At 39.8% G+C, this 11785-nt stretch overlaps 1 protein-coding gene across 1 annotated transcript; it reads right to left on the bottom strand.

The window, feature by feature from the left end:
* Positions 1-2405: 2405 nt before the first annotated feature.
* On the bottom strand, positions 2406-10067 carry npas4l (neuronal PAS domain protein 4 like). Its single transcript, XM_088086869.1, has 9 exons — positions 9567-10067; positions 7480-7643; positions 7144-7289; positions 6941-7040; positions 6566-6830; positions 6370-6479; positions 5514-5643; positions 4194-5434; positions 2406-3300 (listed from the first exon to the last, which is right to left on the bottom strand). The coding sequence occupies exons 1-9, from the start codon at positions 9668-9670 to the stop codon at positions 3272-3274; spliced, it is 2289 nt and encodes a 762-aa protein (XP_087942995.1). The 5' UTR covers positions 9671-10067; the 3' UTR covers positions 2406-3271.
* Positions 10068-11785: the final 1718 nt, after the last annotated feature.

The raw sequence follows: 11785 nt of genomic DNA, 5'->3' as shown, positions 1-11785 counted from the left end.
GACTTGTTAGGAACTTTATTTGCCATTGTACCCTTCAACAGATATCACTCTTAATTAGGTCTCCATGGATAAGATGAGGCATCTGGACTGTTTGCTCATGAACGGACTGAATGGTGTCCTTTTGTGCTCTCATCAGCACACACACACACACACACACACTAATACTATTACACTAATGGCATGGAGATATCTGTGTTACAGGAAGGCTATTGGAGCTTTCACTCCATCTAGTGGCTGTTCTAATGGGCATGAGAAAAACACTGGGGCTCTGCATTGCACAAACTGCACCAGCAGCACGACTGTAGTGCCCCCTGTGAGCTTTTTGTTCCACACATGTGCACCTGGCCCAAGTGCATCTCTGTTTAATCACAAGCATCCATCAGTCACCTCAGTCAGTTCTCTTCTTTGTCTATTCATCTATGCATCGACTCTGCACATCTGTCTAAACACATAATTGATTCCTCTGTATACAGTTTATGTGCTCTCATGGTTTGACCAGCTACAAGATGTAAAAATCAATGAAGCACTGAGGAGCTCACTGGACATTGCACTGGGACCGTTTAGCAGTCCTCAATCTGATTCAATGCAGAGAAAGGGCTCACTAAAAAATACAGTAGACCCATTTGTAGTAAATAAATGTTCCAATAAAAAGGTGAATTTTAGAACTGCACTAATCATTTTTTGTATTTAAACAGTAATAAATGGATATTTCTCCTATTTCTCAAAGTCCAATAAAAGATTTTTTATTACCAGCCGGCCACTGTTGTGTCAAACAGATGACTTTGCATCATGGCTACCATCACGAGCATTTCTTGGTCTGGTACGGTGCATGAAACACCAATTCCAAAAGTATTTGCTTCTTTCTACCACATAGACATCCAAGTTTTATGTGAGGGCCCTCTTTATATTGGTGAATTATTTGTGTGTTTCTCATCAGCTTTACAGAGCTTTTTGGTGTGTTTTAGGTCATTTTGATGAAAAAGCTCTCAATAACCTACTGTGCACTACATGCTCAGTACAAAACAGATGGCACACAAAGTCATTAACTAGCTGGTGAACATGGTGTAGCGTTTAGCAGCGAAAGAGACAGATTTCACTCAGGAGTCGGTGGAGTCCAAAACAGCTAAACAAGGAGCGAGTATTTATGAGTTCAAGTGAGACAAAACCATAAGAGACAACAAAGACATTTTAGAAATGGCAGAATGGAGCGAATTTGTTATATAGTGCAAAAAAATCAGCTTCCATATGTCGCCATTTATTTTTTGGCCCTGTGGTTCAATGCTGCCTCCATTTAAAGGTATATTACAACCTCCTCCATTGTTCCCCATTTTTTATTGTCTGAAACAGTTGATTCTGCCCTCTGGTACCATTTCATTGGCTGTATCTATGCCATCATATCTATACAACACTTTAAACATTCTACTTTCCCACATACAGGGAGTATAAATGAGCCTATAGTGGTAATACTGAATCTTAGAGCTGTGTTTAGAACTTGTTTACTGGCCCTAAGTGGCCAAAGAAAAATCAGTAAATCTAGGGTTAAGTTAAATTTTGTTAGAAAGTGTTTTTTCCACCAAATTGACCTTGATGTCTTACTTTATTGAAGGAGATATACCTACCATCTTTGTACTTAAAGCATAAAAGTTAGAAATTCTGGAGGTTGGTGGTGCATTTTGTCTCTAGGATGACCTCACGCTCAGTGCCTTTAAGTCTTAGTCTATGCTTGCCGGGCTTATTTCCAGACAGTTTCACCCTGCCGAGAAGAGAAAAAGTGATGGTTGACTGATGTTTGCTACAGGTGGGATGCTTAGTTGCACTCTTGTAAAACTGTGAGTTGCCTCTTTCATTGCTGGTGTTTGAAAGGTTCATAGGCAAGCCTGGCTATTGAAAAGCTCACCCATAGAGTGAGAAATAATGCCTCTCAATTTGTTAATATTTAGGAGACGTTTTCGTTAAAAATTGTGAGATTGAAGATGCTTTGGAAACCTAAGGTTATGATAATGGACAAAATAACTGTATTGATTTACTTTTACTATTTTATGTTAAGATATTGACATAGTGTTTTGATTTAATCTATATAATCCCATATGTTCTAAGAGGAGGGTTTCTTATATGTATGCATGACTTGTTAAATGTTTAAAATCAATTAACGTATGTTAACAAAAAAATAGTAGTTAGATGCGGTATTGATTGTGTTTAAAGGAATTAATGAGTCCAGTTACATAGTGGTGGCTTCATTTACTGTGAGAGTCAGAGAAAAGAGTCTTTTAACACCTGCATGAGTCTTTTTGGAAGACAATATGTTGAAAACCCTCATTGTTATTAAATCAACAAAACCCTAATACATTTTACATTTGATTTATTAACATTTCAAACATGTGGAGAAAAATAGAATAACAAAATAACATTGAACATTTAAACATAAAGTAGTAGAGTCACACGTAGAGTACCATAGAAATAATGAAATACAAAAAACAAATATGGAATGAATGAACTTACATTTAAGATTCACATTTCAGTAAAGTAAAAATATGTTAAGACTATGAAGTAAAGGGAAAAAAGGTGATGTTCGAAATAAATATATTTGATTCATAAAATTCAGACTTCGAATGTGTTGAGATGTACATTGAGGTAGGTGTTTAAGTACCAATAATCATTATCTTGCTAAGTGATTTCTTTATTCACAACAACATTAATGGCACACTTAGAAAAATAAGACATAAGAAATGTTATTTTTAAAACAATAAGTGTTTTCACTTCATGTTTTTAAGGCACTGAAAACCACACGTTTACAAATGTCCCTTTGTTATAAGGAATGATTTATGTGTTAAAGCTCATCTTAAAACTACGTGATACTCCTTTGAATAAGGACGCCTTTTCATTTATAAAATTCTTGTGGCAATGACATTGATAAAGTGCTCAATAGTAAACTGTGGTCACTCAGCATTAGAAGAAAAATATACCTCCATTTCAGTGTGTAAATGTTGTCGCACACATTCTCTAAAAAAGTACCTTTTTCATAAAATACAAGACATCAGCAAAACATAAAACACAGCTGACAGCAGTGTGGAGAAATGAAGACAAAGCTGTAGCCTGAAGAGCACATGATGTACTTTAGATGCTTTTCTACATTTGGAAACAGGTCGTTTAAAGAAACAGTGTCTTAGCAAAGACATCCTTTAAATGTCTCTGCTCACCTTTGTCTTTGAATCCAGTGAAGGCCCTGACAATATGTCATACAAGTGGTAGCACAGTAAGTCACAGACTTATTTTAGTACAGGTTTTCTTCAGCAAGTCCATCTGAAAGGAGACAGAAAGTATTATTAGTGACATTTAAACTTTAAAATCCGAAACCTACTGTATATTAGGCGGGGATGGTATCACGGTATTATGGTATACAAGGGTATTTAGAAATCCCAAAGGTATGTTTTTCATTACTGTCATAAATACAGGCTTCTTCTATTAAAACTCATGGTATGTAGTGCACAGCACGCACCACCAGAGCTCAGTTTGTGGTCTCTACTGGTAGAACAGGCAGCTGAGCTGAAAGACGCTGCGACATCTAGTGGTGGAGGGATAAATAAGAGGACTGTAAACAGCCGGCGGCAAGTTATGGCAGAGAGAATAGAGAATAATGGCATGTTGTTGTTGTTGTTGTTGTTGTTGTTTTTTTATCTAATGCAATTAATTAATTAAATTATTGCCACCTCTAAAATTGGAGTGCTGTCCCTGATTTTGACTGCACTGATATCCACTTTGAGGATTCAGCACTGAGTCTCAAAAAGTTTAATTGCGAGCGAGCAGGTTGTGTTTGATTTTTTTTACATCTAACTTGGTGAGTTAAGGCTTTATTACGACCAAACTGAAGCTGGCACAGTAGACTAACTAGATTACTGGCAAGAGTAACCAAGACATTTTGGGTACGTTTTATTTGTTTCTGTTGAGTTTGAATGAAGTGTGTTTTATAATGAGTAAAAGAGGCAAATATGACTTGTCATTGAATTCAAAAGGTGTACAGTTGTATTTCTATTTTGTATTTATTAATTTGAAAAGCTGAAAGTAAGTAGTGGGGGTGTTAGCACTGTACACTTACACCGTCATATACACTTTCAGGAGGGTATGAAATAATACATAACACCCAAGCCAACTGTTAATATATTAGAAGAAATTGTTGATAGTTTAGTGTAAATTACCTTGCTGGGGGCCACTCTGAATATAGTGGCTGAGTTGATGCAACCCAGTGTTTTGGTCATGGAGTCCCAACTGCAAACTGAAGGAATCCATGGCAGTGAACGGCTCTGCAGGCAGCAGCTCCTCTGAGATGGTTGGGGAGACACAGAGAGGATCCTGCTCTAATTGACTTTGGCAGCACAACAAGTCCTGCTGGTAGCTGTATGGTGCAACACCATGATCAGCTATGCTGCTTTTACTTGTGACCATGTCCAAGTCTTTGAGGATGCTGTCGAACACGCAGTCATCGAGGATCAGCTCGCGCTTGAGAGGAAGGGCTGAGGGGAGACGAAGGTGATGGGGCCATTCGCATTGTGAGGGCAGGGTGGTAGTGGTTGCAGGATGGGGTGCATTTTGAAGCGTGTTCAGGTTGTGATGCTTAGCAAAGCTGCTGGCCAGGGAGGAGATCTGCTGGGCCAGAATGCTGATCTCTGCCTGCTCCCTCTCGCTGTAATGGTTAGACGTCGTTGATGTGGGAGACTGGTTTGGAGTAAGAAGACTTGGGTGCATGGGAACATGATGCACTTGGACAAGGCTGCCCTCATGTGGCTGCTCTATGAGGCTGAATTCATCTGGATGCAGAGCACAGTCGACCGGGCTCTCACACATGTCCGACACAGACAGGCGGTCTGGAACTAATCGTGCATCGGCCGAACAAGCCTGGAAATCATAGGTTGGAGATGAGGAGGCGAGTGGAGAGGGAGCGCTGAAGGCTGCTTGGTCAAAGGTTTGTTCGGCGACTGCAGGGCGGGAGTCGGAGGGTGATTGGTGACAGGTAAGAGCTGCCTCAGGGTAGGAGTAATAGGTGGGAGAGCACTCTGGGGAGGAGAGCAGCTGATCTGTGTATCCATGCACATCCATCAGGAGGTCATGACTGAGCTCCTCCTGCTGCAGAGGGGAGCTGGAGGAGGCCGGGCTGTAGGGAGGGGTGAAGAGAGCAGGGCTGTCACCCAAGGTAACAGGTGAGCCTTGGGAGGAGGCACACGCCACATAGTAAATGTCCCTCTCTGACTCCCTCCTCAATTTGGCAGCTGGCTCCTCACTTTGGCTGTTAGACGTCCTCGGCCTTTTACAGCATTTAGTGCTGTTGTGGCTCTGAGCGTTGGGCGCCTGTTGACCTGCAAAATTGCAGGAATTTGGGAGAGATGATGGCCTGAAGGCATCACTGCTGATTTTCTCCTGCAGAAATCTGGCTTCTGTCTCACTACAAGAGCAAAACAACGTATTAAGACCACAAACATTTCTTACACTGTCAGCTCAGGTGTGCTGGGAGTTTGTCGTACCTGATGATAAAGTTGGTGCAGCTCACGCCCTGGCAGTCCTTGTTAGCTCGAATGTAGATCCACATCCATGACAGATCCTTACACTGTAGTCTGAGCACCATCTCTACCTGACAGCCCTCATCTGCCTTCACTGGATGAGACAATGAAGACAAATTAATGGTTATCACCATGCACGACTACACACTTATTGACAAGCACACAATGAAATCAGAACCTAAGTCTCTTACTGCAAGTCTGCACAATAAAGTAAATAGAAGTGAAATAAAAATGATCTTTCTTGCGCTCACATTTGTAAATTAACCCAGGCAGAAGGCTGCGTTTTATGAAGCAGAGGTTTTAGGGTTCTCCCACTGGGGAATCTTGACTTTCAAACTCTTTATTTCCTGCATTCTGATGATTTTTTAGGAACTAATTTCTTTTCTGCATCAATTTATGATGAAAAGATCTTTAATGTTGTCAAAATAAAAGACCTGCGCTATTTTCATGTTTTAATGTAAATGTTCCAAATATTGTGGCAGTTTTCCCCTGTGTCCCCCCCAAAATCAACACCATTGAAATTAACAATGCAATTTTTAAACGTCCCTCATTCAAACCTTCTCAGCTTTGGCTTAAGAGAGAAATTTAAAATTGTCCCCATACTGTCACACTGCTTGCTTGCTGTAAAGGAGCCACGTTGGTTGTATTTAATGTTCTAAAAAAATAGGATAAGCTTGCCAAGGGTGCTGAATTTGCTAGATCCGGCACTGGTTTTCAAATTTGTGTTTGGGACCTTGACTTGTTTTTTATTGCATCAGGCTGCTGTATAAGTATTCAGCCAGTGTGAAACAAGTTTCTCTGCAGTGGATCTTAAACTTACTTAAATTTCTATGAGAATCTGCACTCAGACACAGATCTTCAGGGTGGACGAGACTGTACCAAGATCGACCTGTCATCTCTTCTGCCGAATACCCCAAGAAATATAAAACACTGAAAAGAAAAAGACAACAAAATGTTTGTCAGTAAGCAGCAGAACATTTTATTATATCTATTCAAATGAGGATGTATGAACTTACCTGTCTGACAGCTGAGCGAAGGTCATATCAAGTCTGTGGACGCTCCTGAAGCTATGACAGAAGTGGGAGTTGGAGCTCTGCAGGCGGTTGACCGTGGGGGTGCAGATGGCCACAAACAGAGACTGGTTGGCAGGACAGGCTGAAGAGGAGGATCGGCAAGGCTGAGGGAAGGACTGGAAGCTCCCTCTGACCAGCATGGAACAGCAGCTGCCGTGTTGGAGCTTGAAGGCCTTGGAGGTTTGCATGCAGCATATAAAGTTCCTCTCTGAAAAAGGTGTCAGTTAAGTCTTTCAGTAGTCCCAACAAAATAGAAAAAGGACACAATATGTTGTAATTACAATTTAAAATGCTGCGTTTTAAAGTGATGTCAGTTACCTAATGATGAGTTGTTTTCAATGTCCAGGTGTGATTTAACAACATCAACGTCTGAGCGTTCAACCATGTCATACAAACTGTCTCCTTGAAGCACATCTATCTGGAAAAAAATAGGTTTTTGTCATTAGTTATGATCCACTCAAGCTCAATTTGAAGGAAACTTAACAGTAAAAGATGTTCAACAATTATTAAATCAGACTTACCATGGAAAGGCCAAGATATTCAGCCACATTTTCGGACACATAGACAAGCCTCCCCTGGGCGGTGGTGACCAGGATGAAGCCATGCAGGGCTTGAAGGAAGGCCTCGTATGGCAGACAGCGTTGTGGTCTCTCCCCAGCTGGGAGTCCTGAGGGAGGGAAGAGTGAGTTTAGCAGTGGTTACACTCTGTGCATCTCTGCAGGTTGTCTCAGGTTTTATCTTTGATACAGTCCCAGCGGTGCTGCAAACTTAGTCCCATTTACAATGACGCTGGCTGAATATAGATCAGTAGTTCAAAGATATTCAAGAATGACTGTAGCCAAAAAGTGAAGACTTACCCTGGAAGAGAACAGACTTCCTGATGTAGGCGCAGATGGCGGCCATGGAGTGCAGGTAGGAGAGACGCTCTTGGTCCTCCTGGGTAATGGGCAACAGGGCGCGCATGTTCCTAATCTCGTGATTGATGTGGTCCCGGCGGGCTTTGGACGCTCCTTTGGTGGATCTGTGAGAAACCATGGTGGTCAGAGCTTGAAGGAAAAGTGAGAAAGCTGGGGAAAGTTTTGTCTAGTTCCACACTTGCATTTCAAAAAAGAAAAAAAAAAATCAGAGGTAATCCTCCTCCAAGAGACAAATGTGGAAAAAAAATAAATCAAAAGGAGACAAAAGGAGTAATTGGCCTGAACTGATCTAGCCTCTTTTTTCTTTTCTTTTTTTTCAAAATTTCAGCCTCTTCCTCGGGGGTTCCTATGGAAACTGCTGATATGAGAGGCTGTCGTGTCTGCGGCAGACACGAGGGCTCTCAATAGACTTCAGTCTGTCTGATCAGTATCTGTCTGGGCCCGTCCACAGAGAGCCGGGGGTTTTTATAGCTGCCAGGGCTTCAGCGTGGGCGTCACACACAAAGAGGGAAGGCTGGGCTTCTGATGCTCCCTTCATTACCTTATAAAGTGGATGTCCTCAGAGCGGGGCGCCCCACGTCACAAGGACACAGAAAAGTGCCACAAAAGGAGAATTTGATCAGGTTGTGACAATAAAGCACCATAACAATGAAGATCCATTAGAATTGTGTAATTAATAGCCTATTTTGGGGATTTTTCAGGGATACTCACAAATACAAGACCAGGATTTTAAGTCGATGGAATAAATGCAACAAAAACATTAAATTCATACACACATAATAAATTTCCCAGAAGCATGAAGTCAGGTAATATGTGACACTTTTTGGTAGATTACCAAGAAAACCACCTAAAATTATGCAGACCACCTTAAGTGTTACTTTTATAACTTGTTACAGTTCTATGCTATATTTTTATGCATAAAATATGTTGTTTAGTACAATAATTCAGACATTTTGGACCTACAGACATGTCAAGAACCCCAACTTCACTCCAGTGACATGTTCAGGTAAAGTGGGACAGCTGGCAAGTAAAACAGGACAATCATGTTTATTTTGCTTTTAATGGTAAAATCAATAAATCAGCTCAGTTATTAAGTCACAAAATCAAACTGTCACCTGTTGCTATTCATTAAAAAAATGTCCATCTTTTCTGCCAAGCTTGTTGCTGACATGGACAGCATTGTGTTTCATATTTCTTAAGTGACAAAAATACTAAAAATGTCTAATGTGACAGAGTGGCACGCAACAGCATAACTCATGACTTTATTGCATCTGGTAGTCTATAAACATGCTGGTTTTACGCTGGAAAAATGTCCCATTTTAGTTCAATTTTTTGTCCCATTTTACCTGAATGCATTAAGTTCTCACCCAAAACCCTTTCTGATAAAAATTAAAGTGTATTGCGAAAATACCTTGATTATAAGACAAACAGTTAATAAAAAGCAACATCCTACAATCATTTTTGATGTTTTAACTACACTCTTATTACCAACATGAGAAAATCAATATGCCACATGGCTTTCCCTGCAAGTCCTGGAGCCACTGGATTTTTGAGTCTTTACTCTTCCCATAGTAGCTTTCTCAAACCAATAAAAATGATCATGAAAAGCAAAAACATGTTTGGTGACTGGCTGCTTATATATAAAAGAGCCCAAAATGTAAAACCTTATTTGTCTCATTTTACCTGATGTCTCAAATTACACGACTTCACCCTTGGCAAACCCTAGTATTTCAAACTGATTTATTAAGATTGGTGATGCTCTTCCAGTGTTAGTCTGCAAGATCCTGCTAATCAGCACCAGCTTGAATTTCTTAACGCAGTAACAGCATCATTGTTTCTGGATTAGTATGTATCACATACAGTGCCAGGCTGCAGACAGGAGAAAACTGGATTAAGTGCTCCCTGTGGTGCACGCACTGCAGGCAGCAGAGTTGGGTCTTAATTTTCTTAACAGCCATGTGTTGATCCCGCCACTAGAGGAGCATGGAGCAGAGAGGAGGAAGGAGGAGGAGAGGAGCGTCACTGACCTGAACCTCCTGCAGAAGGAGCCGCGGTGATTCTGCTGCAGATGATGATGGGAGGTGCACGGAGTAGCAACATGGCATTTGCAGGAGTTGCACCAAAAAGTCATTTTGACGCTGATGTAGCCAGTAAAGGTAAAACCTATACATTCACTCAGGTGGTCTAAGTGTAAAGAGCAAAAACAAAAAACAATAAAAACTGATCAAATAGGCTAATTTTGACCCAGAAAAGTCCAATGCGAGGAGAAACTATCCCCCAAGTACCTCTACAGGTTCTCCTCTGGATGATGAGTGTTCAGCCCTCGTGCTTGTCCCTCCTTTTATAGCCCCAAACCCGACACCACTCATCCAGCTCAGCCTGGGGAAGAAAAAACCCAAAACAAACCGGGATAATGTTACATGTTGTGACGCGGTGACAGATGATGGAGGCGGGTTATATTTAGTGAAGCGCGCCCTAAAAATAACCCGTTAAATCGGACGCAGGATCCAGCGACGCAGAGTGGCAAAGATGCGACATGTTATTAATATAGAAGTGTTGAAAATGTGATGTTTCACATTGCGTAAATAGCAGTTTTTTGTTTGTTTTTGGTCGTAATGTGTGATAATATTGTGTTAATTAAATAACAACAAAATATTGTGGCGCTGATGCACAGAAACAGTGTAAAATCTGAAAAGCTGATTTTACTTAAAAAGAAAAATAGCCTATAGGAAACCAATTGCCTTGAAAAAAATGCAAGTAAATACAACTTATCTTTGATTATGTTTAGTTTATTTCTAAATGTTAAGTTAACTTGTAATTTTGTTGTATTTACTTGATTTTGTGAAGTGGTTGGCACTTAAAAATGACAAGTTTAATTAAACCAATCTTTCAGAGTTTAAGCAATTTAAGTAACCCAAGTTGATTGTGCAGTTCAGCTTTATTCTACTGGCTGCAAACTAGTCAGTCATATGTGTATTTTCTTAAACATGTTAAAAAACAGAACTCACAGATCTCCTACCTTCATCATGGGCTAAGTCCTCTTTGTGATGATCAAGTTAACTTAGACTAACTTGGTTTACTTAAGTTGCTAACACTTAGAAAGTAATTACATTTGTCATTTTTAAGTAGACTAACTTTAGTAAATTAAGTAAATACAGATACATTATAAGCAACTTAACAATGAGACATAAAGTAAACATAAAGTAAGATTAATTTTTATATTTACTTTTTCAAGGCAGTTTGTTTCCCAGATTGTTTTAAGTAAGATCAGCTTGTCAGATTTTACAGTGTATTTGTGCTGTGTTGTTTATTGAGGAAAGTTCCAGATAAACAGTTGTGTGTTGTTTTTTTCAAAAATTTTACTTATTTTTCTTGTTTTCTTGTGGTGCTTTAATATTTCTTGCTAGTTTTTGGGCCATGTGTTAAGTTGCTCATTGCCCAAACCTATTTGTTCAGGTATCGGGTTAAGAAAAAAATACTAATTAACTAAAAAAAATAAATAAATAATTAACTAAATGCAAAAGCATCAACATAAAAAATAACCTCTGTGACATTTCGTAATAAATTCCATTATAAAACCTGATGCATCATTGTGTAAACAGTGTTTAGTAGCTGTCCAGGAGGAGCAATTTTAAACCACTTTATTGGCTACAGTTAGGTTTCTTCAGTGGTAGGGGTCAGGCCCCTGCTGAGGGTCATCAGATATATCTTGTGGACCATGAGATGATTAATGAGAGAGAAAAGAAGATTTTGGGGGGCCATTTCCCCAATCTTTGTGTGTGTGTGTGTTTGTGTTTGTGTGTGTGTGTGTGTGTGTGTGTGAGTGAGAGAGAGAGAGAAATATTGGATAATGTGAATAGTTATTTAAATGAAACCTTGTTCAGAGGGGCAATCTGTCTTTGGTCTAACCGCACTAACAATGACATATGAAACACAACATACTTTACAAAGCCATACAAACATACTTATTTTTACTTTGTTTCTTAAAAAGCTTATTTCATCACTGCATTAATATTTTCTTTTCTAATAATGAAGTTGCTTTCACAGTGAAACAGCCTGTCTCATGATGCAACCAGCATCAAACTACCCTTTCACTTACTTCTTCAACCAGCCTGACATTGGGTTTGTATGGTCTTAAACGGAAAAGTAAGATTAGGGTTAAGCTCCTTTTTTCTATGTTGTATAGCACAGTATACTGTAGTACAGTACAGTGCAGTACAGTAAAGTATAGTATAGGGCAGTGCGT

This window comes from Plectropomus leopardus, chromosome 13 (genome assembly GCF_026936395.1).
Source record: "Plectropomus leopardus strain MGB_pleo_1.0 chromosome 13, ASM2693639v1, whole genome shotgun sequence".
NCBI classification, from domain to species: domain Eukaryota; kingdom Metazoa; phylum Chordata; class Actinopteri; order Perciformes; family Serranidae; genus Plectropomus; species Plectropomus leopardus.
This window is presented reverse-complemented; position numbering and strand designations above follow the sequence as displayed.

Coding starts and splice junctions, on each gene's coding strand:
- npas4l (XM_088086869.1), bottom strand. CDS start 9,670: ATGACTTTTTGGTGCAACTCCTGCAAATGCCATGTTGCTACTCCGTGC. Junction 6,831..6,940: donor TGAAAACAACTCATCATTAG/GTAACTGACATC, acceptor CACCTTTTTCAG/AGAGGAACTTTATATGCTGC. Junction 5,435..5,513: donor TGCACCAACTTTATCATCAG/GTACGACAAACT, acceptor TTGCTCTTGTAG/TGAGACAGAAGCCAGATTTC.